Source organism: Microchirus variegatus (genome assembly GCF_963457635.1).
Source record: "Microchirus variegatus genome assembly, chromosome: 4".
NCBI classification, from domain to species: domain Eukaryota; kingdom Metazoa; phylum Chordata; class Actinopteri; order Pleuronectiformes; family Soleidae; genus Microchirus; species Microchirus variegatus.
In genome coordinates, this window is record NC_139805.1 from 11,101,121 (window position 1) to 11,128,681 (window position 27,561).

Consider the following 27,561-nt stretch of genomic DNA (forward strand, 5'->3'; position numbering starts at 1 on the left):
CTACAAATGATACTGTTTCACCATCACAAGTGCCACACTATTTGTGTTGCTTTTACAGCAGAAAATAACAACTGTGTTCACAAATGCGAGGATGGTAACTAGGCTATAATGAGATCCAGAGGTGAGATTGAATAAGGTCATATTAGGTAATAGGTAAAACTGATTCCAGCTTGTAGTGTGAATATGTTTATAATAGATTAAAATAAAGAATAGAAGGAATAGTGCTTTATCTCGACGTGATGCAATCTGACTTCAAAATACAGTAGCCCTGTGTTTTTGAAAGTCAGAGCTGAGACAGGAGCAGACATGATGTTTTTTCCGAAAACAGAAATGATGGCAGGATGTTGGGTAAAAAGTGTTTTCTTGTTGCTGTTTATTTCATCACTATCTCCTGTATGTATCAAAAAAAGCACCCGCACAGTACACGTTTGGAATTGTCAAAGGATTCCACTGGGTTTGTTTTTCCTGACGTCTTTGGGTTTGTGAACTCTTGAAACTCCAGTTGACATCGTCTCACATATGGTTGTTAAAGGGAAACTACAAAATCTCCTTTCAATTTAAAAAATGTTAATTTTACCCATAAATTAAGACTTTCTTATATAATTTTTTATAAGATCCCCCCCCCCCCCCCTCATAGTGCTAATGTCAAGCTTTTTTTGTTTTTATATTTTAGAGACAAAGGTGAGTCTCTGGTATGGGGCAGGAAAAGGAGTTTTCTGGTTTTCTAATGTGTTTGTATATGTGTGCAAGAGATTGGAGGGAGATAAAGTAGGAGGGAGATAAAGTAAGACGGAGCCAGACAGCAGCTGCTGTACTGAGACACTGAAGAGGTGGCAATATCATCAACAGATCTGGATGTTTTCGCTCCTTCTGCCTGGCTCTGCACTAACCTTTGCCCTTTCTTCCACACGTATTCTCCAACACCCGTGGAGAGAGCAGGAAATGTATGCAGACAATTGTGGAAGGATGGCTTTCCCCACTATTCCAGTGCAGGTAGTGGGTAGTTATTAGTATTGCGTGACTTGCTTGAAAAAGCAAGTATAGGTGTGTTTGGCGCACACATTTTCTAACCAAAGTAGAAAAAAATTTTCATTTTTACCGAAGTGACCACAACACCAACATGCGTGTCTGAGATAAAGAGTAACAAGAATAGAGGTGATGACGTTTTTAAGCGAGCCTTAAGCCCAATTTATACTTCTGCGTAAAGTGCTCTGTGTAGGTTACGCAGAGACTCTGCGTCGACGCAGAGCCTGACGAAGAGCCTCTACGTAGTCTCCGACTGCACAAAATATTTTTTAAGTGTACGTCACTCCATCAAGGGACAATGGAGACGGCAAGAGCTGCGATTGGTCCTCAGGACAGGCCGAGCTAAGCTGCTCTGTGCCGGCTCACAGTCGCACCGAGCGTCTACAGACGCGGAGCTGATCCCCGCCGATAACGCCGCTGCCAAACTATAAATACGTCATATCTTAACACACACAGCACATGTTTAGACTCTAAATGGCCAATTTCTCGCCTCAAATTATCTTAAAACTGCCTTCCGTCACACAGAGAAGTGAGAAACGGTCACTGTTTCAACAACAACAGTCTTTCTCTCTCTTTCTTTCTCGGACGCCATTGCTCACTGTAGCCTGAAGCAGAACAACCTTGCGCAGCGACCCCTACTGATCGGGCGGGAAATAGCAGCGCGTGTCCGTCACCACGACGCAGAAGTATAAAGGCTCGAGGCGTCTCCGTGGTGACGCAGACGGATAGCGCATACGCAGTCGGAGAAGTATAATGTGGCCTTTAACCACTGACAGACCTTATTGGAGTTTAAGTCCACACTGAGCTACTGCCATACTCTCAATTGTTTTTGCCAACTGCATTAGCTCTACCTTGTCCCCGATAAACAAGGCAATTCTTGTGCTCAAGATGCACTCACAGCCTCCACCAGTAAATAATACATTTGTATTGTGATGTTAAGATCTAGTCCCTTCAGCGGCGGTTATACTCTGAAGCCACCGTTGCATGAGGCACTTATTATATTAGCAAGTCAGTGCTAGCCATTTTTGTACTTGCAAATGATGAACCATATGCTCTCTGTTTGTTTACAGTCACAATAACACACATTGTTTTTTCTTTTTGTGGTTATCTGGCTCTTGATTTGAGGGGAGAATTGCACGTGCATCTTATTTGTATTGCTTCGTTTTCGTGTGGCCATCATGGGGTGCTACACCTTAACTGTTATTGGTGTTATTTGTGTTCTGTAGAGGTCAGGCTTGACACAATCAATAGGCAAAAATTGACCAGAGCGGTTCTTCTCATGCTCCCGATTTCTTATTGGAGGGTTAGGATGCATTGTGTTTATATCATTGTTCCTACAGAAATATTCCTTTCACTGTCCCTGAGGACAGTGTGGTACCACAACTTTCAAAATGTGTCACCATTTCACCATTAGAGAAAAATAGACCTATTTTAATTTTACTACTTGTTTTATAGAGTTTATGGCCTCTGAATACTGTGATCCTCAGCACCTTTAATGCAGTATAAATGTGTGATTAAGGGAGGGTATACAGGCTCAGTGGTAGCAAGAAAAATATAGAGGAAAGAGAGAGACGGAGAAAAGAGGAGGGGGTGCTGATGGAGCGGGATAAGTGAAAAGAGCTCGCCTCTAGCCAAGGGTGGCTGGCTCCTGAACTTTTGCCATCAATTTCATATAATTCCTGCTCTAGTATAGTGACCCTGCCCACTCTAAGACATCTGGCCCCATCTAATATACAACACTAGGGTAAAGTATAAAGGAGGGATGAAAAAGGAGAGTTGATGAGGCAAGGAAGTAAGTAAGTGAATGGGGGGGTTTACAGTTTGGCTGACTGGTTTATTACTTGCGAGACAGGTTCATATAAATTGCTCCTTTCTCACAATAATGACTTGATCATGGGAGTAAATTAGGGCTATATGGGAAACAATCTTTTCACCATATATCTTTTTTTTAATATCATTTGATATTAAATGGTCAACTTAAATCAATATTTCTATAAGGCTGGACAATATAGTTTATGAATATTATCTCAATATTCTGTAAAAGGAGAGTGACAATTCACTGTAAATCCACTCAAGGCTTATGATCTGTTGCATGTTTAAAATACAGTTATTACCTTTCAATTCAGTTAATACCCGGTTAATTTATTTGGCTTTTGAATGTTGAATGAGATTTAGGTGTGTTGGAAACAATGAAATTGGCTATAAATATGGTGTGCTATAACACAAATCAAAAATATAAATGTATCAGTTCCATATTTCTCAAATCTATTCAATATCATAAATATGATGGTTATCAAAGCAACAGCCTTTAAAGGCAGGATCAGTCATCACAGATATAGATATAAGATGCATATATTTCCCAATAAATTGAAAGATTATTAAGAAAGAGACATGTGACAGCGCGGAGCATTCATTGGATTTAATGAGTAATCATTGTCGCTGTCTTCTGCTTATCCGGATCTGGGTCGCAGGGGCAGCAGCCCTCACAGCCATCTCCCCAGCCACTCCAGTCAGCTCCTTGGGGGAATCCCAAGGCATTCCCAGGCCAAAGAGGCCGAGAGATATAATCCCTCCAGCATGTCCTGGGTCTCCCCCCTGAAGGACGTGCCCATAAAACCTCCCCAGGGGAGGTGTCCAGGAGGCATCCTAACGAGATGCCCGAACCACCTCAGACCTCAGCTGGCTCCAGTTGACATGGAGGAGCAGCGGTTCTACTCTGAGCCTCTCCCGGATGTTCCCAAGCTTCTCACCCTATCTTTGAGGCTGAGCCCGTCCACCCTGGGAAGGAAACGTATTTTAGCCGCCTGTATTCGCAATCTCACTCTTTTGGTCGTTACCAAAGCTCACGGCCATAGGTGAGAGTTGGAACTAAGCCGGAAGGCAAAGCTCTCATTTACCAGTCGATCTGTGTTCCAACCCTCACCTGTGGTCGTGAGTTTTGTTTAATGACGGAAAGACTGAAAAGTCTGAGTAAATCCCTCTGTTTCCAGCAGTTCTTTTGTTGCACATCGAGTCGAATTTGTGAAATAAGTTGTAGCATCAGCTCAAGTCCTTGGTGCCATCATCATTATTTCTTTTGAGTATTTTAGACCCATACACCTTAGATAGCTGAACTGAAAATGTAAATCAGTTCTCTTTAGTTTGACTATTATTGCTGGTAATAGGGCAGTATTCATATCGATATGCAGTTGGATGATCAGAGCAGATAGACACAGGGATTACTTGCTTGCTTATAATGTTTGTAATTCGCTTTAGAGGACAAAAATACAATTAATTTATTTCTGATATGAATACATTAATAATATGGAGAAATAGAATTAACTTGCAAAGCATTGGAGGACAGCACTTTTTAACTGCACGCCGAAGCGTAGAATGAGAGAGAAAGATGTGCTTGAGCTCATGCATAAAGAAAAGCAAGGGGATATGGCCCTGACCATCAGCTTCATGCATATACATAAGCCACCAGCCCAGGTGACTGAAGACGTGCATACCCAGGTCGAGCTGTGAGCCCTGCAAAGATTAGCAAAGCTCATGCTATGAGTCCTGCTTGCTACACAATTGCCCTGCATACACCACCTGTAGAAGAATATTAAATCTTAATAGCATGATGATTATTAGACTTACAGTATATTACCATAAATGTGTGTAAAAGTCTCGAGCATAGCGTCATAAACAATTAGAGGGCTGGGTTTTAGAAGATTTGAATATGTACAATCAATGTTCTCATCACAGTGTGAGAACCATAGTAAGGCCAGTTGGAAGATGCTTTCCAAGGTTTTTTGGGGGGATTACAAAAGCTTGTGTTCTGGAGTATCCAACTGGATTCAACCACAGCTGTTCATATTTAAATAATTGTATGCTTTTTGGCTCTTAAAGGGCACTTTCATGTCCTGCATGTGTTGCTACAACCCCTGTCCACCCCCTCTACCCAAAACGTTGCAGACCCACGTTTATCCTGTCATTTAAAATAGTTCAATTTCAATTTTAGCCCCATTTCTGTGTGTGCACAGACGAGTCCCTGGATTGTGACTGTTGAATGATTTTTTTTTGGTTTGTTTATTTTCCTTTGAAATACTGTGTGTTTCATTTTATTTCCATTTTTCTTGCTTCCTTCCTTTTTGACAGATGGTTACGTTTGACAGTTTGGTCTGTCAAATGCGGCTACAGCAGTAAATGATGGTGAAATTGTAGCTGAAGTCTTCTGCCCACTTTTCCTCCGAACAATCCTGTTTGTTACTCCGCTTATCAGCATTCCGCTCGCATCCTCTCGATCTTGTCATTTTTTTTAAGTGACTTATTTATCCAACACTCCAACTTATCTCTCCCAGGCGAAGGGCACATTTTGTGTGACCCCTTATTGCCGTGTCTGCTGGTCACCTCCACATATTTAAGTGACATTGAGCAATTACCAGGCAGTCATGTGGCTGGCCCCTCTGCTCATTTATACCCCTCACATATTCATGATTGTTGTTCTGCTAACCAAAGGTGCCTCAGAACCTGTCATTAGTGGCCTAATTGCACTATGCTAATGGCCTTCAAAGTGTAGCTCCACCCGTCCACCTCCCTCTAAATCCCCCTTTGCAATTACCGTCAGTCTTTGTTTGTGGGTTTTGGTGTTTATTTGGGTTGGATTAGTTGCTTTGGCAGCAGTGGCACAGTGCAACAGTTCAACGCCCTCTACATATTGTTGTTTTGGCTGCTCAGTGCTTAGCCCTGGTGCTTAGAGGTCTTGGCGCCACACGTCAGGAAATCTTAATTCCCATTCACATTTATCATCGAGGACCTAAAACTTAATTATTGTTGAATTAACTAATCTCCACTTGAAAAAAAAAAAAGCTCACTTTTGTCACACATGACAATACTATTTTAATAGGACATCTTTTTTTGTCTGGTAAGCTCTGAAATATTGACAGGGTATTCCTAATGATCACACTCTGTTAAATGATAAATCCTAAAACTTATTTTGCCATTGAAAAAAAGTTTATGACTTGACAGCCAAGTGCTGCACCTCAATGAGCTGTCAAAACACCCCGAAGTGCACGTTCTCATCAGTGTCACCATTAATTAGATATGGCATGAAAAAAATATGCTGCCTACACTTGTCTTTCTGAAGGATACTGACCATTTTACTTCATTTTCTTTTTTTTCTTTTTTTTTTTTTTTAAAGTTGTACAGTACACCCACGGCATCTTTTACATAACCAGACATTGGCAGTGACTGTGTTTTATTTTTTCATTTTAACATGGGAAGTGATAACCAAATGTGAAATGTAAAACTGCTGTCTTCATGGGGGAGCACGAGACATGTATTCCATTCCATTATTTGCTAAGTGCTTCATCTTTTCATCTGAATGCTTTAAATTATGACTTACAAAATGTAAACTTGTGCACGTTGAAGCAAATTTCCAGAGTTGCTCTTGTGAAAAAGAAGAACGCGCTTAGAACGTTGTTTATTTATCGTGAATGATAGATTGTCAAATGTGATTGTCATATTACCGTAGCAGCCGCCACATTACAACCTCTTGAAGCTCAGCTTCAACTGTTCTCTGTTGGACGGCACACAGAATAGTTTTTTTTTTCACTGCATTGAGCTCGAAAAATGCGGCAAAAACATCACTTCCGGGGAAACTCGTCTGTTCTGGGAGTCGTGGAGCAGTGGGCGGCTTTATGATGATTGGAGGAACCGGTTTTCGATTGTTCAGAAGTACATAAACGACAGCTGAGACTTTTCTGCCTCAGGCCTGTGTGGTTTTAGTGAAGGAAGTGTTTCAGACAGATATTTGGTCGTTGTGTGTTATTTGCGCGGCGATATAGACCATTTTTTTCCATTTGTATATACACCGTAAATAAAAATGATATCATTTCAGTTTTACATAATTATTGTGTTCTAGTCGTTCGTTTGCAGACTTTGCAGCGCTTCCCGTTTCAAAGAACACCAACCACCACTGTGAAAAACATTATTTAATGTCATAGATGCAGTACATACTTACTCACTGCCTGCCTTCAGCTTACTTTGGTTGAAGGTTGTATGTTCTTGGTAATAAAGCTCAGCTGTTGTGATTTTACAATATTACTTTAGCTTCAATACAACTCTGAACGAATTAAGCAAGAGAAAAGTAGTGGAAGTCTGACTGACATCAGGGTTGAAGGTTGCCCACTTCATATCCACACACAGTCCAGTTACTTCCCATACACAAGCACACATACTTACATAAACCACACGCACACACACACACACACACACACAAACAAAGCCACCCACCACTAAACCGGACCTGACTGGTTGCCGTTTCTCTACAGAGAGGCACTTTCTTTAATGGCCCTAGCCTCATCTACTGTCTCCCTTGGAGTTCGCCTGTCTTACCTCAGACGCCTCAGGAGCCTGACAAGACAGAGAGAGAGAGAGAGAGAGAGAGAGAGAGAGAGAGAGAGAAACCTCCACCAGCTGAAATAGATAAACAGATTTTTTTTTTCCCTTTTATATTTTTACTTTTCAATCTCCCTCTTCTCTTTACAAGCAGGGGGTTGTTGGAGCTGTCCTTGGCAATTACCCCCTTTCTCTTGTCTGTGCTGTGTCTATCACACTGGCTCACTGCATCAGGGAAACAATCTATATTGTACTTTTTTTTTTTTTTCTATCAAACACTGGACCCTGGGTCGCAGTGTTGGAAATCATAGGTAGAGCAAAGGCAGCATGCCAGCTGACAGAGTTAAACCCAGTAGAGACACTTGATAAGAAAGCTTTCTGATCCGCAGAAAATAAAAGCATGTGCTTCTAAACAAGTAAAGAGTGATGAAAGTAATATAAAAGCAATACATTTTCTTTATTCTCCAAAAGCCTTTGCTGTTATATTCATTCATCATTAAGGCAAGAAAAATAACTCTAAACCCAATAAGATGTGAGACATCTTAATTGTAAAACCCATCTCTGAAGCACAGAGAAGCATTCATTACATTTTATTAAAATATTTAAACATTTACTGTAAGTTTTTTACTACGCCTTGAATACTGGATATGTCTGGGAGCAAGTGGTGCCTTTATTAACGTCACAGTTCGGGTATTTTGTTTAAGTGTGCATTGATTTTAAACAAATGAACATTGGACAATGACCACCAGGAAGTAACGAAAAAAATCCTAACATTATCTTAAAAGAATTATGAGACATTTCATTGGTCACATTTTTAAAAATGCTGCTGCTGGGGAAGCATAGAGACATCTCACCCAGTCCCAGTAGGTTAATGAAATTAAGGAAGTTCATTCTTGTATTCTGTGATATAACAGTCTCAGAAGTTTATATTAAATATAGTCAATATATGGTCAACTAACTTATTGAACAGTATAGCAGCAGATGGTAGCAGCAAACAAAAAGTAAATATCATACTGCCATGGAGAAAAGATCTCACAGAGCCTTGAAGTTCTTTAGCTCCAAACTTCTGCCTGTGTGCTATACTTTTTCAATCTCTTTGACTCCTGTCTTCCTTTGTCACTTTTTGCTCTTCAGCTCTTCCCTTCTCTCCCCTTTTCTCATCAGGCCTTTCAGACAGTTTCCCTTGGGTTGTATTTTTCGGAGACTCAGATCTGAATATTGCCCTTCGTGGCTAGATGCACGAGGTGAGGGGAATACCAATGGGGCATTAGACATCTTTCTGGGAACGGAGCAAGGGGGGTAGAGGGTGAGTGCTGGCCCTATAATAACCATTATTCAGCTGAGATGGCTATCTGGAGAGGGCTATCAGTGCTGGGCCTGGAGACACTGTGATTAGATTTTCCCTGTGTTGCTATTCTTCTCTGTCCCTGGATCACTGTTCCCCTGTCTTCCTTTGTATACATCTCAAGCAATTCAACAGGGATCCTATTGGCCATACATTTCAGGAAATGTCATGGAAAAAGGTGCAAGGCAGGAAAAGTACAGAAATATCTTAAACCAGTTGCTAGGAGTCAGCGCTTCATCATCCACATCCGTGACTTGGAGTGTGAGTCCTCAACCAACTAGTGCTGTACACTTGTGCAGAAGACCTGTAGGGTGAAAAGGAATTAAACTCATAAGCATATATTTACTCTATTATCCATACTATGTATACATTATGGAGTGCAGTCGGGCTAGTGGTAGAAAAGGAAACTGCATTGTTGTGCAGCTGAGTATGGTCATTACTTATACATCTGTTTATTCAAACCACATTTATGAGCAAAAAAAATGAGGGCATTCCATTGGTATTCCTCATCGTCTCCCACTGTGTTTATTATGCTTTTACATGCATAGCATCTAATCCTAACCTCTGTGTCTCCTACCCCAGCTTACTTCTCCGTTCTCTCTCTCTCCCCTTCTCACTCTGCCCGTCTCCCAGCAGTTCCTCTGTGGTATTATTACACAAACCTGCTTAAAGCCTGTGTCTCTATGCTGTGGCGCTGGGTAATCAGTTAACCTGATTATCCTGCTGATGAAATTAAATCATTTCAGTAAGTGAAAATAATAATATGAGTAATAGGTGCGGAGGATGGAGCACCCCACAGCAATTTGCTTCAGTCTCAGTAAAACTGACAGTCAGGTTTTTACCTCTTTGCTTCTCTTTTTCTCTCTCTCCACTCTGTGAGATAATTAATGACCCCAAATAAGCAGCTTTAAAGCCGGCGTATCAGAGATTTTGACGCTAGATGAAAATGTGCAGTTTAAAATAAGTCCTCACCAATGCTGGTTCATTTGCATCTGTAGCTTATGTAGTATTTAAGGGCCACAAAAGAATTACAACTTTACACACAATTTACAATAAGTTGTAGATACATTGTCTTTACTGTTTATTCTGAAGAACATACATTAGGAAATATGGTACAGACAACACCGAGAGATAGTGAATTATATGTTATTATGCTGCTATCTAGTGGAAAAAAAGCTTACACTACCAATATTACGTCTTTATTATTTTACTTTACGATACTTTCTTGCTATGGGCAGTGACAGTGTAAGGGAAAGACCTCAACCAGCTGTATATTAAATTCACAAATGTTGTCTTCAATGAACTGTTGTAGGCTTGTAGAGTAATTTCTATACCAGACAAAAAAAGGTGATAGTTTGGTAAGAGTGAATTTGTGGAAATGGGATTAGTCGGGAGAATTTAATGAGTCTAAAGGACAGACCTTTTAAGAGGACCACATTTAGCATGATAGAAAGCAGAATGCAACAGCAGGCATGAGTCGGCAGATTAACAACCAGGCAATGACTAAGCTGACCAGAGGCTGATTAAAGGCTTTGCACCTGTCACTTGTGTAATGATATTAAATGGTGTAGCAAAATTAAAGACTATTATGGATAATGATGGTACTCAAGCCAAAAATAGCCTCAGAGAATAACACAAAATCATCATCAGTAAGGTAAACTAAATACTTTAGGAGACTAAGCTTTGGATTCATGCTGATCATGCCGGCTGTTTCATCTGGTGGACTGTTTGTCAGACCGAGCTTAAAAATGCCTCCTCGCGGACACGAACAGTCAGGGCAAAATAAACAATAATTGGTTCCTGCAGGAAACAAAACCGAAGGCAACTCCAAGGCCTGAATTCCTGGCACAATACTGGCTATAACGTGTGCATGTGTACCGTAGCTCTGAAGCATGATGATTACTGGCTGAAGTGACAAAGGTTGCTCTTGGCAAAATAAACAGCAGCATTGTCAGTGACCAATAGAGCACATTTGTTGGTTGTATTTGGCCTGGATTTTCTCACCACAGAGAACCCTCAGTACATATCACGTAAATGCAATTGCCACGCTACTACGGGGGAATGGCCCTTGGGGATTCTAGGGTACTATCAGCCCGTGTCATTGGTTGCCTTCTTTTCTTCAGTCAGCCTGGATAACCCTGGAGTAACACTCTCTCGATGAGTGATCTATTTATTTTTGCATGGCCGCCTTTATCGACGGAGTCTGTAAGCTTCAGGGTGAAAGATGATATCAGACTCTATTACTAGGGAAGTAAGTGACCAGCATACATGCCATTTATTCAGAAAAGGCTGTCGGTGCTGTATCAGGTCAGTTCAGCTGCAATGATAGCATAATCTTTGTGTGAATCTACCTTCGTCTTGATTACTGCTGTTGTGGTTGGTTGCTTTTTTTCCCCCTCTCTACTTGTCCTGGCCTCCTTTGCTCCTTCAGACAGATTCCCTCTGTCTTTTGCCTGATTTTATTAGCCTCAAATTCACTTACTGAGTGTGTGTTTTCAGCTTGTATCGGCCTCTGTGTAGTGCAGTGCTTGAATATTCTACATTGATGTTTGCCACAAGTCAAACCTAACCTTTGCAGGTTCCCTTCCTTAACAGAGTCACCTAGAGGAGGTACAAGAGTGCAACACCTATTGTGGCACCTTTATACATGGATCATTTGTGACGTAGAGAAGAGGGAGTTTGGAAGAACATAGTGCTCTTACTTGTGTGAGTGTGGTCTTGCCATTGCTTTTCTTGCCTGTGGATTTGTATGAAGAGGTTGTACCGAGGTGATCATTAATAATCGATGTAGAGATACAACACAGAGCCTAAAACTGTGTAAATGCCTGTCCTTTGTTGAACCTAGCATTGAAATATTCATTGCACTCCACCGATGTCAGCCTTACTTGGAGGTAACCTGTCTGGACTTGGTTCGAGACCATCTAGTTTTCTTTCTGTTCTCCCGTATGTTAAGTTTTAAAGATTCAATTTTCAAAACGTGGCTTCCTGTGACTCCATGTCCCTTCATCTCTACACAGTCCTGGTGCACAAACCAATGCAGTTTTCATGACAATGATATAATAGAAATTACATAAAAATATTAAGGACTTACAAGTACACTATTTCCCCCCCCCCCCCCCCAATATTTTTTATTTAAAAAATTGCATGACCATATGTGAGACAACCTTGGCCACAGATTCTGAATGAGTAGTTTTAGCATTATTTAATTGTGAAGGTCAAAAATGGAAAAATGTATTACCAAATAAGTAAAGGCAGACGGACAGAACCTGCTTTTAGAGTGCATCCAAAACTGCACGGATATCCTATAATTTAGTGCTCCCCAATTGTCTGCGACACCACCACGATGTCTACAGAGTGGATATGAGGTCATTGGCTCTGCAGATGAACAGTGACCTCAGCTGTGTCACTGGCCAGCATCTTAGTCAGTGAATCTTATGCGAGTTGTAATGTGGCCTTGAGCTTCTGATGTATATTACACCTTAGGGTTCTTCCCCTCGGCTCTCATCATCTTAGAATGAGTCACTGCTCTGGCTCCAGTCAGGGTAGAGGTCAGACAATTTGACCAATGGAACTAATTGCCCCAAGAGGACAAGGGAGCCTGTATGAGGAGAGCAATGGCCGTAGCATGCCCTGTCATCTTTGAATAGTGAAATGACTGCACAATCATGATAATTAGCTGTAGGATAACTACAGTGTTTGTTAAATGGACACGTACTCACAAGTGTTCTTGAATTAGCATAGCAATAATGCAAATCTCATGTCTGGTTTATACTGGGTCTCAACCAAATTATTTTGTATGGCTCTGTTTCACCTCAGATTATGGCTAGTGGCATTTATTCCACTAAACTATTAGGCATTACTTTTCATTATAGTCGTTCCCCTGTTGGCTTTTGCTTTTATAACCATATAGCCATTTATTTACCCCTTGTTATACAATAATAAAAGCAAAGATACAGTGTCTTTTGTAAAGGCTTTTTAACGGGACACGTGGTTCTTAATGGACAAGTAGATAGTGGGAATGGCTGTCTAATCAGCAAGCATCTGGTTACAGGATGGTTTTTCCAACAATTAAAAAGCCATCTCGTTATCTGAGAAGGAAGAAATCAAGGAAAGCACTGTATACGGTTTATTCGCTCTTTGCTCTTAAACGTCTCCAGTGCCTTCACACCAGACCAAGGGTGAGCCAGACTCTTAATGAAATAGCGTATATGTATACTTAGCCTTTTATCTTGGGTTATGCATTTATCTGTTCTTGAATCTGTGGTAGTTGTGCTTTTTACACTTCAGGACAAGATGTATGATTTCATGGTTTATGGGAACGCTGGCTATGTTTAGCATGTTTACCCACATAATAATTCATGAAAAAGGTATCTGAGAAGGCTTATCCACTGCTTTATTATTTTATTAAAGGTATCTTATTAGTACAGTGTCATTTTATTTATATAGCAGACCAAGATTGTGTCAAAAACTTCACGTTGAAGTTGTAATTGTTGGCGTTTCTAGTCAGATGACTTAAATGCACTCTTTTATTGTTCATTTTACAGAGGACCTACTCCCACCAGGCTTCCCTAACATAGACATGGGCCCTCAACTGAAAGTGGTGGAGCGCACTCGGACGGCCACCATGCTCTGTGCTGCCAGCGGCAACCCTGACCCTGAAATCACCTGGTACAAAGACTTCCTGCCCATTGATCCTAGTGCAAGTAATGGAAGAATCAAACAGCTGCGCTCAGGTAAGGAAGAGTCAAAATATTATGTTTCTTTCCTCTTCTTGCTAACGCAAGCATGTGTTTGTTTCCTCAGGAAATATCTATCATATTTAACATGGTTTTTGTGCTTTGCAGATTAAGTGGCTACAGTACCCAATCTTTCCTCAGGAACTTTTCAGCAGATCCATAGTCTCACTGTGCAAACACTTATTGTTTGGCAATGATTACATTACCGTTTCCCTCATAAAACTATTGTTATTTTATTTCGGTTAGATTTGAAGTGAATGAACATGGCTTTGTTCCAGTGATCTAAATTGGTTTGCATTTGACCAACAAACCTGATAATTCTTTCAAACCACAAAGGAATGTGCAAACATAAAATTTGATTCCAAAAAAATTAAATAAGTAAGCAGGATAGATGCAAATAAGACAAATGTATATTCACTTTCTACACTTTCTAGGCTGTGACATGAGTAAATTAGGTGTCAATTCTGGTATATGTGTTGAAAACAGTCAATTGTATTTAAGAGTACAGCATTACTGATTGAGGTCAGATAATTCACAACATCCCAGAAGTGTGTCATCGTCCACAATGAGAGCAAAGTCCACATTATACTGTCACAGCCGTCAACGTTGGGTATGTTGTCTTGTTCCAACTGATTAAACTCCACTGAGAGGCCGAGTAAAGCAAAGTCTAATTATATAGCTAATTAAGTGCCGACCCTAGAGTGTCCTCCGGCAATAAGGGGTAGATATTTTAGGTCGATGATTTGTCACCATTTGAAAAATCCAATGGCTCCTACTTGATTTGTTACTGCAAACGTAAATCAGGGTGGACACCACCAAATAAAGAGTCTGTTGCCATTGAGTTCCTGCCCTAGTTGTGACTCTTGTGGGCTATATTCCAAATAATCGAAGTTGTTATCTCATTATCCATGCATGTAACCCTAACTTATTGATATTGACATCAGGTCTATGGTGGACCTTTGACTTCAAATTTGATTTCACATTTTTCTGGCCCAAATTGTGAGGGTTAGCTGTATTTCATCTTCCATATGATCTTGTACAGAATCTACCCTGGTTAGCTGATTTGGCATTACATTTGCCTCCATAAGTGAGGGGACTCTTCACTTAAGACAACATGGGCCTCCCATGTTTGCACATTCTTGGTGATCTTTTTTCTTTTACTCCTAATTGACATACTCCGATTCATTGCAGCTCATGATGCATGGTATACCAAATAATGCAAGATGACTATTGCAGTAACAGCATTAATGATTCAGAGTATCTGATGTATTATCTATCTTCCTGAAGATTGACTGTAGTTTACTGTATCATTACATCTTGTCATGTTGATACATATTAAAGATGCATTCAAGAAGCCTCAACAGATATAATTCAGCTTATAGTAGCAAATGTTACAGCAAAGGTCTAATATTTAAACATTCAATGACCGAAGGCTACCAATATATGTGTTAGATGTTTAGATTTACCAGGTAACTTTGTAACCTGGCATGGAATCTCTCTCATTAATGGACAAGGAAGTGGACAAAGAACGTCCCATCTGTTGTAACTTTTGTGTGTTACTGTCTGTTTCATGATTTCCTCAATTGTCTCTGTGTGTGTGTCCTGTCTAACTAAAACAGACGGCTGTTTTGTATGTGTCTGTGTGTGTGTTTTTGCCTGCATTTGTGTCTGAAACTCTAATGTGTCCGAGTGCACATTTTAGAGTCTTCAACACATGTCATTGGGCTGTGACAAATAACACAATTAAAAACTAAAAAAATCAATAAATCAAAATAAACCAAAATAATACACCACAAAAACTAAGACTAAATCTTTGGCATTGATGTGTTGATGTGATTTTTACAAAGACTATGCCTATAATTAGTACAGTTCTTCATCACTCATGTGATATCTAATGATAATGAGAATTCCTAATATACTTAAATGGGATACCTTTAATTCTTGGGTGGCAGTCACTTTCAGCCTTAACCTAAAATACTTTGTTGTTCTTTCCCTTTTTTCTATTTACTTTTCTTTTGCTTTGTCATTTCCAGAAACATTTGGTAAGTGTCTTGCAAAACCTAGCAAGCCCACCCACTCTCCTTGAAACAGATGGCATATTCAAACTACTATCCAAAATGCATGCATCCCCTGCTCTCCCTTACTCTTGTCCTATTTTGCCACTTGTTATTTATGGTTTGTTTATCCTTTTACTTTTATTTTACCCACACTTGTCCTGATGCCAATTTTGTTTTCTTTCACCTGCCCAGAAAGGCAAATGAAGGATAAATATCACCATGTCTTGAGAATGTGGATAGGCACCACTGTCCACTTTGATTCAGTTCAGATTTTGTATAGAATATACTGTATGTGGAAGTATTTTGAGGCAACAAATTTACTGAAGCTACTTTTTCTTGACCATATCCATATTTTATTGCAGAGTCCCCTGTCACATCGTATTCTTTCTCTCTGCTGTGCTGTAAAACAGGAGGCTTAGAGCGCATAATTGGACTCTCCCTGTGAAGGCAAAGTCATTCCAACTTCTTGTTAAAATATATGAGTGGTTGAAACACAGCTTTCAATGTGATAGCTTTGTTGTCTCAGCATAACCTTGGAAAGTGCACAAAGCTTTGATGGGGTCTGAAAGGATCTTGAGTTCCTTCCAGGTGAAGGCCACTTCAGGACCATTGTATGGCCGCACCCTCCAAATCCCGCACTTGGCTGGGTCAACCCTCAGGAGAACATTTTCTGCTCTCACTGAGCTGACCCACAGCCTCACTGCCTTACATATCTTTAGCTTATGGTTTGTTCCTTGTTGCTACAGGGTGAGGGCTCAAATGATAGTTACATTTGGCCACATTTTGTAATTCCCTGTGAGCCCCACTACTTAAATCCAGTTCACTATTTATACCAGGACAGGAATGTAAATGACCATTTCCTTGTTCCAGTACCAAGACTCTCGTAAAGTAATGTAAGCTTTGGGGTCTTACTTTTTTTAGTCCTTCTGATGGAAAGCGCATTCAGCAGCTCAGCAAGATTTATGCTGGTGAGAAAACCGCTTGCACTCTCAAGCCCCTCAGGCTGCCATCCTCCCATGTCTTCTGCAATTCAAGATGCCATCTTGGGTCTCAAGATTTTTGTATTTTGTCCTGTGTTCTACAAAGATAAACGCAGTGCCCTAAACAGAACAAAGGTAGAGGTTCTTGGGGGAAGAATTTCCAATTCGTCCATTGGTCAGATTGCTGTTGACAACTCCTGGGTGCTACCTGTTTGCTCTCTTGCTTCAGGCACTCTATTAAGCCTAAGGGGGGTAACTGTGAGACGGAAGGATGCTTTCCCTTAGATAAATTGTAAAATAGAGTATCTTTTGCCAGCAGTAAACTAGATTGTGTTTAGGCCTGTATTAACATCCATCTGAGGTGATGTGATCACAAGTAAACCGCTGTAAAGGTGTGAACGTAAGACACATTGAGGAGGATCTCTTAAACCACATTCAGAAGTGCTATGGATCACTGATGACAACATTCCTTTTGTAGTTTGTAGACAAAATGTGCCGGGCTAAGGATGGCCTACACAGTCGATGTCTTCTGGCCTTTTTCACAGGGAACCAAAAATATATTTACGCTTCCCAGCGTTTCCCATATATCGATTTATTCTTGGCCACCACAACAGTATTGACATTGACTACCACATATTGATTTTATATCTCGCTACCTCTCCCTCACAATCACACACACACACACACACACACACACACACACACACACATACGCCCTCGTTCACACAGCTATCCTTTTAAGGACTCTCATTGACTTTGAATAGCCTTTCCATAGTGTTATCTCTACACTACACTATTCTACCTTATTAGGACCAACTTTTGGTCCCCATGAGGATGACTAGTCCTGACAAGGTCAGTGTGAATTCGAGTAACAAATACAAGAGCACACATACTTTCTCCAAATCAGATTGTCTAACAACATTGATCATAACAAACTGTATGCTGTGCTGTATGTGTGTATTCGCATGTACAGCAGGGAATAAAAGATTGGTTATTGCAGACACGTGTGAAAACACATTCATACACCAGGTGTGAACTAACAAATGTCCTCTTGTGATGGGATCACTCAAGACAGATGTCAATATCAGGTTTGAACAAGGCCACAGTCTAGAGGGGTTTTGAAGCCGTTGTTTGCTTGATAGCTGACTTGCTGCCTGGCTGCTTCTCTTGTGCCAGATCATGCTGTGCTCACAGGGCAGTGATATTTGGGTCTGGATTCCCTGAGGAGCTCATCTAGAGGTGTGGAGGGAGCCTGACATTTCTCCCCTGGCAGCAGACCCCAGGCCCCTCACTGGCCTTGTTAGCCAGAACAGATTAACAGAGGGCAGATAGACAGTGAGATAATGGGGAGGGGCACATATCTATAAATATCATTGTCCATGTTATGTAAAGGTTTTCAACAATGACCTTACATTGGACAGATCCCTTACTCATAGATATACTCAGTGCACATTCCATTATAAATACTCTTGTGCTCACATTTATTGGCGTCACAGCTGATCTGCAGGGAGTGGCTAGGACCGATGCAGATGTGGCAACAACAGCCAAGTTTTCCTTAAGACCTGTTGTGACCTCACCAGGATCCCATATGGGTGTCTGCGGTGATGAGAAGGTCAGCCAGACGCCCTCTGGAGGGTGGTCAGACTTTGTGTCGACCAATCACGCAACCCAGTGTGCGCCTCACATGATGAGATGGGCAAGATCTCTGGCCAAATTGCCTCGAGCCAGAATACATTCTTAAATAATATTTTAAACATATTCAGACAATTGTTTTAACAAATCAGCTGGGATGTTCTGCAGAGCAGATAATGCTCCAATGATACCGTGAGGCAGCCTGGGGCATGATGAGGTTTATTTAGGTCATTGTTGATCTAATCTCATCAACCTCTCACTGACCAAAGCTTAGAATGAGAGTAATATGTCCAAATGTTGAGTGAATCTGCCTTTGTTGCTGAACACTGGCTGGTCAGACCCTTGGATAAGGTTTATTTTTATATCTTCTTGCTGCTTTATTTTTAAACCATTTTCTCCTATTTTTTGTTAAACCAGTGACCTTGAACTTAACCATCTGCCTTTCAACCTCACCCTACTCATTACTCTCCTCTCTTTTTCAGTCACCCTTTTGTCCCTCAGTATTTTATATGATTCACGTTATGATGGCCTCTCTTTTTATAAACCCGCTTTATTAACCTTAACCTTAACCTTACCCTCACATTAACCTTAATCTAAACCTCACCTAACCTTTAAAAAGTAACCTCAATCCCCAACTAAAATCTCATCTCAGCAAAAGCTAAATAAACCTGCTTCCTGCAGCCTCTAATCAAACTCTAACTCAGTAACACTGTAACCTTCCCACAACCCTTTTGTCTTTTGTTTTGTGATTACCTATGATTATGTGGTCTCCAAAATCATTGCAGAAATAATTACAATGTCACTGTTGTTTTGCCTGGTTTTCCAATGACTGTAGTAGATGTAAGTGTATAGAGCAGTGTTTATGGGTACTCTACACTCGTATTCTTTCTCAAAATCTAACAAAAAGAAAAAGTGAAGAACATTTTAAGTTGTGTAACTCATATTAAAAACTTTTTGAATCACTCTATTTTAACATGTACAGCATTTGTGATATATTATTTACACAGGAGTATACTGTATGCTTTTGGTTGCTACCAAAATATGTACCCTTTAAATATTTAGCCAAATACTATATCCATATATTGTGCAATGCATATAAAGCACGGTGAAGTGCACATTATCCATGTAGGTGCATTGCAAACCAGGCACAGCTTCAAACTCCCTGATTACCTCCTCCCTGCTGGTATCACAAAGGATGCATCTTTACATAGAGACGTAACAACTAGCAGACAATTTTTTTCTTTAAACACCAACCATACATATGGAAATGACTAGTCCATCTTGAATTGTTTTTATTATTATTATTTCTAGGAGAGATATTGTTTTGTTGGTTGAGCATAAAGTGTTGGTATATATTGTATTTATGGATGGTTGCATACCAGGGCTGGGTCTGTAAAGTTAGGTTCAATGGGATTTGCATGACATTGACCCTCAGCTCTGTGCCTGCAGGCTGTCTTTGCTAAGTAGTCCACCTCTCCTGGATTGACGCCACCCTGCTGGCACTCTCGAGGGATGGCCAAGGGCATGTTGCTGCCATGAGTCATCCGTAGATTTTAAGAGGAAAACTAAGAGAAAGGCAAGGGGGGGGGAGGAATTAAAAAAAAAGACTAAAATACACACAAACACAATGCAGGATGTTGACAGAGAAAGTAACATAAAGCAAAGAGGATTTTGGGGGGGAAAAAAACTGATGCAAAACAATGCGAAAGAAAAAAGGACAGTTACCGCGCCTGCCCACGCCCTAATATCTCCCTATAAGGTATGCATTTTATATTGTACCAAGATCTTGGGCTACATTTAAAAAGCCTACGAGCCACCCTAGTGAATAAGCTCAATATTTTATTGTCCCTAATGGGACATTTGGCATGCAGTCAAGCATGTAATACAATACAGGCTCACAATAAACAAAGAATTGTGAAGCATGCACTGCAACTCAGAAAGGACCAAAGTGAACAGGGAAGAATGGGTAAAGCTTGAGGTGAAGAGTCTGTCTGTCTCAGTTAAGCAGGTTTACCATGTAGGATGAGAAACAATATCGATTTGTTTGATTTTGCTTGCGGTTGCCTGAGGGTGCAGTCTGAAATTCTTGTTCAGTGGAGATTCCATTTGTCCCTCGGCAAGTATGTTCCATACTAATATCTGCCAGAGAATAGTGAAGACCCTAAGTGTTTCACTGACCTCTTATTCAAGGTCAGTTGGCTGGGAAAGGCTTATGCCACTGAGGCAGTCCATGGCAATAAAAGGTCAAAACTCTTACTCTCAGCGTTATCATCATCACAGGTTGCAGCCATGATAAAACTCATGCCAATACCTCAGGCCTTTTCTGCTCTGTCAGTGAAACACTTTGTTTCTAAGTCTATGGCAAGTAGGATAGAAAGTGACTTACAAGGCAAGCGTGCCAACCATACACCTCCCAATTCCTTTGTGATACCAACAGTGAGAGGTATTGTTGTTTTCAATGAAGAAAATTGATTACTTATGACCTTCCTTCCAACCCAAATAACTCCTCTAACTATTACTAACCTTAACCTTGAATTAAACTGATGTTGTGTCTTCGTTTTTGTGTCTCCTCCAGAGGGTACCCCAATTCGAGGTAAGAGCCATCACAGTAAAAAAGGGGGAAACGAAAAATACTTAAACTGATACATAACCAGACATAACCACTCCCTAACTCCACCCAACTGACTAAATATGGGGAATACCAAGAAGCCTTTTCCTCCATAGAAATGACAAACCTCTCATTACCACTAACATTTATTTGTCATTCATGTTTGTGTCCTGTGCACTGTGTCACCATGTCTGTGGGTGTTGACATAGCGTGTGTTTTTCACCGTCCCATGTCATCATTAATGTGCAGTTCGTTAACCTCTGTGGGGCATTCCGTGTTTGTTTCTTTCTACAATCTTCTCCACATCATCAGTGTCGGAAACCCCAGTGAGCAAATCAAATTTAGTTGCCGACTGGTTATTATATTTACTTTTCCACTGTATAACCATGTTTTATTATGACATCAAGAAGGGGGCAGGAATGACAATGGAAAAGGAGTGGGACTGTGATGAATTACACAGAAGACTTTGTTAAAAATAATCCATCCTCTCATATTTTTGATTTTCTCAGACAATTTAACTTTCACCTTTAATTACCCACCAGGTTTTGTGTTGCTGAAGCTTTTTTCTCCCATTTGGATCAAATGTGGTTGATTGCGTTTGTTGTAAAAATGTTTTTGTTCAACAGGTTGAGCAGGTAAGTGAAACTCTCAATTTGCCGTGTATTCAAGGAAACTGAATAATAATCTTTGAGGTTTTGAAGACGAGCCCTTACAACAATGGAGCACTAAAGTGAAAGTCCTCCATCCTCAACCATTTCACAAACAAACTGACATCTCTAGACAGTGGCCTTTAAATCTTTACGCTACCCTTCACTCTTTTAGCACCCTCAGTTCTCACTAACATAACATAGCAACAGCACTCTCTGCATAAAAGGTCTCATTTATCACATCGCTTCGAACAAAAGCAGCCGTGACTTATGAACTTTTCATTTGCATAATGAAATAAATAGCCTGAAAAAAAAAAAAAAAGTGATTTCTCTCTACCACGTTACCACATGAGAACACTGAAACTCCATCAGGAGTGCATGGCGCTTAGGTAGAAAGAAAACCAATTTCATAGCTGGAGAGAGATGCGACGTTCTATAATTGAGATCAAGGTGTCTGAGAAGGACAGGAATACTTTGTTTGCACAGTTGCATGCTCGCACATTGATGCAGACTTTCATCTGCTTTGAGCACACTGTTCTTGTCCAGAAAATGAAGCTTTTTGAAGTTTTAGGTAAGCCACGATTGTCCTGCCTCCGAGTCATATTACAATCACTCCACGTGAGCGCGGATTCACGCTATGTAAAAATCTGCATTCAGTTCGCCTCCATACAATGCCACCCAGGTGCTGGCCTAGGGGGAAGCGATAGGTATAAAGGTAGCTCGACTCCCTACCTGCTTTATTACTGATTTCATGGGAGCGTTACAAGCCACCAGATGGGCGCTGACAACAATGGCGTCACACATGGGGCCACATGCTGGTGCGATCACAGTGTAATGACCTTCGGGTGGTGACAGAGCGTTCACGAGTGACAGCCAGGACACGGAGAGGGAGGAAACTGCAGGTCCAGACTTGAGTGTCTACTCTAGTGGTCACTCTGGTTGTCTTCTTAGAATGAAAGTTGCATGTATTATATTCAGCTGCAAAACTTGACAAACACAATCATCAGCGAGGTGGGATTTGACAGAGCTTTCGATCTTTCTGCGTCATGCATAAGAATTCAGTGTGAAACATGTTACTTCCAGTTTCCTTGCTGTTTTTTTATTTATTTTTTATTTTGTTTTTATGACTTTTGCCAGTTCAGTTGTTAGCCTGACAACCTTTCTCAATAGCCCAGTAATGTAGTAACAAAAATGTTTTTGCACATTTGCTCTTGAATCATAATATGTAGTGAGCTGTAACACTGTTGGTATTGTATCCTAGCGATGCACGACGTCCAACACAGGAATCGAGCCGTACTGTAGATCCCAGAAAACATGCGTTAATCTCCAAACATTTAGCAAGGAAATGTCTAAAATCTCAATATTTAACAGAGGAGTCTGGTTTATTTGGCGACAGAACTGCCGAAAGCCGGCAAACATGAGCCGAATCACAACCCCTTCCGCTTTATTTTAGTTCAGTGAGTGTGTCAAACAGAGTCCACATTGAGGAGGTACTATGGTGAATGGAAAACGACCTGTCTGATACCCAAACCGAGTAGAGTGGAGCCGCGCCGAGTAATGCTAGAACTGTAAAGTGGAAACGCTCTAATACAGACTTTGGGAAACAGACGCAGGCGGTTAATCATTTAATAAATTGTTAAATTATTTGCGGCAATTAATCAACTAATAATGAACCATTATCAAGTTATACAGTAAGGGGCTAACTGTGGCTGCTAATTGCACTGTAGTAGAGCCTTAATGAGGGGATGTTGTGATGAGTTCATGGAGGAGAAACGGCAGGAGAGGAGATGAGAAATGACCAGTGTAAACTGAAAACGAGAGGTAAAATGCGGGAAAAGAACAGTGTGCCACCAACATGCCCGAGTGGGATGCAGATGGAGCAAGAGGGAGGAAAAGAAAGAGTCAGACTGGGCCAGCCATTTTGTTGATCGCCTAAACAAATCAATCAAGGCCCGCTGGAGCACACTAATTGAATTACACAAATGGGACTGGGGGGGCACAGACATGACAAAGCTGCTACAAAGCACCGGCCGGGGTGGGCAGACCACGGCTTGAGGCACTTTGTGGAATTAATCATCCATGCCTTGCTTTTCTTTTATCCCCTCATCTGTCCTGATTTTTCTCTTTCTTTCTTTCCCTCTCTTCATCTCTCCTTTGTCCACTGCACTTTCTATTGATGCGACTTTGATTTTGCCCCTCTGTTTTTTGTTGTTGTTTTTTTCTCGGATCTCTTTCTCTCATTCCACCCCCCTCCCCCCTCCATCCTTATACCTTTACCCCCTTGTATTTTCCCTTTCCAATCATATCAGTCTTTATTAAAGCTAAATATAGATGTTCTTCTCAAAATTGAATTTGGATTTCTGATGTGATTCATGCTCATCAATGGCTGTAGCTCATCTACGGCTACAGCCGTTGAAAAGTGAGAAAAAGCCCTGCTTTAGTGACAAATCGAAACCCTTGCAAACCCTAATGAAGAAAAATAGTGAGATTTCAATAAACTGAAAACTATTGGCACAAAGTATACAGCACCAGTACAAGAGTAAGTATCCTAGAACCTGATCCATTTGTTTCATTGCGGTTAGGCATTCTTATTTGGTGTTACAACATTTGGCGTCTTTGGCGCTCCACAGAACACCCTGCAGCATGCAGCGCCTTTAACCAGGGCACCTGTCAAGGCTGCCACAACCTCAGACCCACTACAGCCTCCTTTGTTGAATAGATGAAGGCAGTGACGCAGTCATGCAGCCAGGAGCTGTAGCAGTGCTTTGGCAGTTTTGAATGTTAGTAGGTAGAAAGGATCACTTTGACTTAAATGGAGACTAATTGATCCACCTGAATATATTTCTTTCTTATCAGTAACTTGATTTGATTAAATTAGAGCCACATTTTTTTTCTTGTTCTTCTGTTTGGATCTCCGTGGTGATGCATATTGTTTTTTAAGAATAAGACTTGTTCTTTACACCAGACCCAGATAAATATGAATTAGCAGGGGTGACACTTTCTCTGAGTGGTCATCGTACTGTGTGAGCAATTGTTCTGTCTGGACTTAGATGCACTTCTTGCTACATTTCAGACGTTTCCAACATGAATGTGTCCCTTGAAGTGTCCTTGAGCAAGATATATCAAGTCAAGTATAGTACCCATTAAATAATTGTGTGTAGTGTGTAGAGTGCAGCTGAGGTCAAATACCTAATTTAATGTCTCAGTAATATACATGTGGAAGATTAAATGTTTCTCTAATTAAGTAAAAGAACATTAGATATTATTCTTAAACAGGGATGAAGAAGAACTTTCTTTAACAAACCTCTCTGCTGTAATTGGAGTGGAGTTATTGTTGTTTTCTGTCATAAATAATCAGATATCACAGTCAATGTTCTAATAAAATAAAGTAAACAAACACATTTGTGGTAGTTATTAGTTGTTTGTGTTGCATATTTGGATTCATAAGCACTGAATAACTATAATTATTTCTAAGTGTTTTCTAAACAGACTGGATCCACATTTTGTATTTGCCTCTGAAAGAACATTTTTAGCATTTGTATAATTTTTTTACCCTCTTCCCTTGATAAAAAGACAAAAAATGCCAGTGGCTTCTCGCACTCTGGTGAGCTGCAGGTAGGCAGGATAGACAGATTCCAATTATGAGAAGTAGATGAAAGCAAATGACAGGAAGCAGACACATGCTGGGAACAAGGGTTTTCAAAGGGTGGAATTTGTCCTGTGTTTGAGACAGATCTACATGCTGCTTCTCTAGTTGATGCCTTGGTATCAAATAGTGCGCATTTGGAATTGTTTTTGTTTGTTTAAAACAAATGTCTTGAAATTCAAATATTATCAGGCATGTACGTTTAATTTCTTTCTGTGATTAAGAAAAAATCCAATTAAATGAATTGGATAGATTCATTTCAATTAACTGCTTTGTGGTTTCTAAAAAAAGAGAGAATTTGTAACTGCTTTTCCTCTGCCGTTAGCTCTCCTTCCCAAACATTTGGTGAAGGTAGTTCTAATGTGATCTAGTACTTTATGTACAATTGCATAAAACCATTAATCAATTTGTGACAAAGTGAATCCAAAGTGAACCCTCTTCCCTCGTTTTTAGGATGAACAATAACTGACAGGACTGACACAAGGAACAAGAAACATATATGAAAAATAATAATTCATTTCCCTTATTCCGTCTCTCATTGTTCTTCCATTGTGTCTTGCTGCCTTTATGTCTCCTTTCTATGAGTCCTTCTAGGAGTTTCTCCTCCCCTTCTTCATCACACATATTCACACTCTCTCCCTGCGCTCCACTAGTGGAGGGAGTATTCATGTGCTCATCACAATTCCTCTTTGAAATAATAGCAAGAATAGGAAATGAAGCCAGTAGGGAAACTGGAAACAATAGATAACACCACCTAGCAAGGAGCCTCCACCAAAGCTGGCGGGAATTGATGAGAGTCTCTCTCTATCCCTTCAAAGACTTCTATTTTTTGTTCTTGCTCTCTCTTATGCCAGGAGGAACAGTTCACAGTGCTTCGTTTTAATTGGCTCCCAATTAATGTTTGGCTCATTATCTGTCAGCCATCTGCATGTTGGTGTCTTTGTTTTGTTGACCTTCAGATGGCATTTTGTGAAAGATCTTTTTTTTTTAGATGAGAACACTTCTATTTGTTGGAAGAATTTCAGCTCTACAGCAGACAGATATAAGATGAAAAACATGTGATCTAACTGTGAACGGTCAACAAAAGGGGAGTTGTGGCCCAGCACAAACTCTAAGACTACATTACTATTTATGAAGCATTGGTGAAAAAAAGACCTGCACCAACTTCAGCTTTAGTGTTCCAAATATCTTATAACCCAGCACAGGGACCAAGTTTGAGGAGGAGCCTCTGGCAGAGCTTTCAGGAAGCATCCACGTGGAGGGAAACTTCGCACAGTCCTTACTTTGTGGTCTCCCCAGTGTTGAGGCACAGGCTTCTGAGCACATTCCACCCACCTGCCACCAGGCTTGCATTTGCTCTCCCAAGCACATATCAAACAGATCCAAATCAGATCCCTCCATAAACACAGTGCTAAGACTCCACCACCTGCACACTGCAGGTGGACGTTTTTTCATTTCATTGAGATACAGTATATGTGCCAGGAACAGCTCCCTCAGGGGGGCTGCCGATGATCTGAGCTGCAGAGGCAAATGAAGAATTGAAAAGAAAATAGAGAATGGATTTTCTATCTTCAGAAGTGGATATCTTTGCACTGACTCCTAGGTGTAAATTACTCGGATAGTGTTAGTTTATGTTTAAGGTGGAAGCGTGACTAATCTTTATAATTAAGCAGGATCGATGTGCTCATTTGTGGCACAGCTGAAAAGTGTTATTAAACCAATGTTCCAGAATAGTGGCCGTGTACAACATTGTTTTCACGCCGCTTGCCGATGTGATGGAGTAGGTTCTGGTGTATTACAAAGCGTCCTGGGCAGCGGCTGGCGTATTGATGCTTCCTGGCTAAATGCTAACGAGCATTGGTGCTGTGTTTGTCAGGGAGGCCGAGGCTGCAATCTGTCTGCTGAGCCAGCCAGAAGGCCTAATGATATCATCAGGAAGTGCCGTCAACAGCCCTCTAACGAGGAATGATCCGACGCCCGTTGCTTCACCTCCCTTCCTCTATTCCCCACGCCCCTTCTCCATTTTTATTCCGATAGCATTCCGGTGAACTTCATTTACACACACACGAGAGATAAAAATCTGAAGATGGGGATAAAAAAATAAAGACTGCCCTCAAGCGTTTATATGAAACACACTGTAATACCCTTATACATTTACATTAGGGTCACAACTCAAAAGAGAAGTGTAGCTTAAATGGCGAATAATAAACAAATTACTCAACCATATCACTGTATATATCTGCAGAACTACAATAGGGCTGGCCTGTATGTTTGGATATTTTCCACGGATTGTCGTCCCTCTTCACACACACACACACAGGCTCATCCCTGGTGAGTCCTAACACAAAGGAGAATCAGAAAATCTTACTCAGTTTGCCGGACGATCTCCCCGCCGTTCCCTCATTTAGCTTTCGTCACATTTACATCATTTCTTTTGCCCTTGCTGTTTTTTTGGGAAAGGGCTCTCTCATCTTACACGAGCTGCATACACCAACACAGCTACAAATTAATGAATTCC

At 40.7% G+C, this 27,561-nt stretch overlaps 1 protein-coding gene across 1 annotated transcript in view; it reads left to right on the top strand.

Moving 5' to 3' along the window:
• Positions 1–27,561, top strand: part of ptprsa (protein tyrosine phosphatase receptor type Sa) — a 115,666-nt gene that overhangs the window by 22,037 nt on the left and 66,068 nt on the right. Inside the window, exons 4-5 of the mRNA XM_083888060.1 lie at positions 13,282–13,470; positions 20,718–20,735. Coding sequence (XP_083744186.1) covers positions 13,282–13,470; positions 20,718–20,735 — 207 coding nt within the window. The remainder of the gene's footprint in view (positions 1–13,281; positions 13,471–20,717; positions 20,736–27,561) is intronic.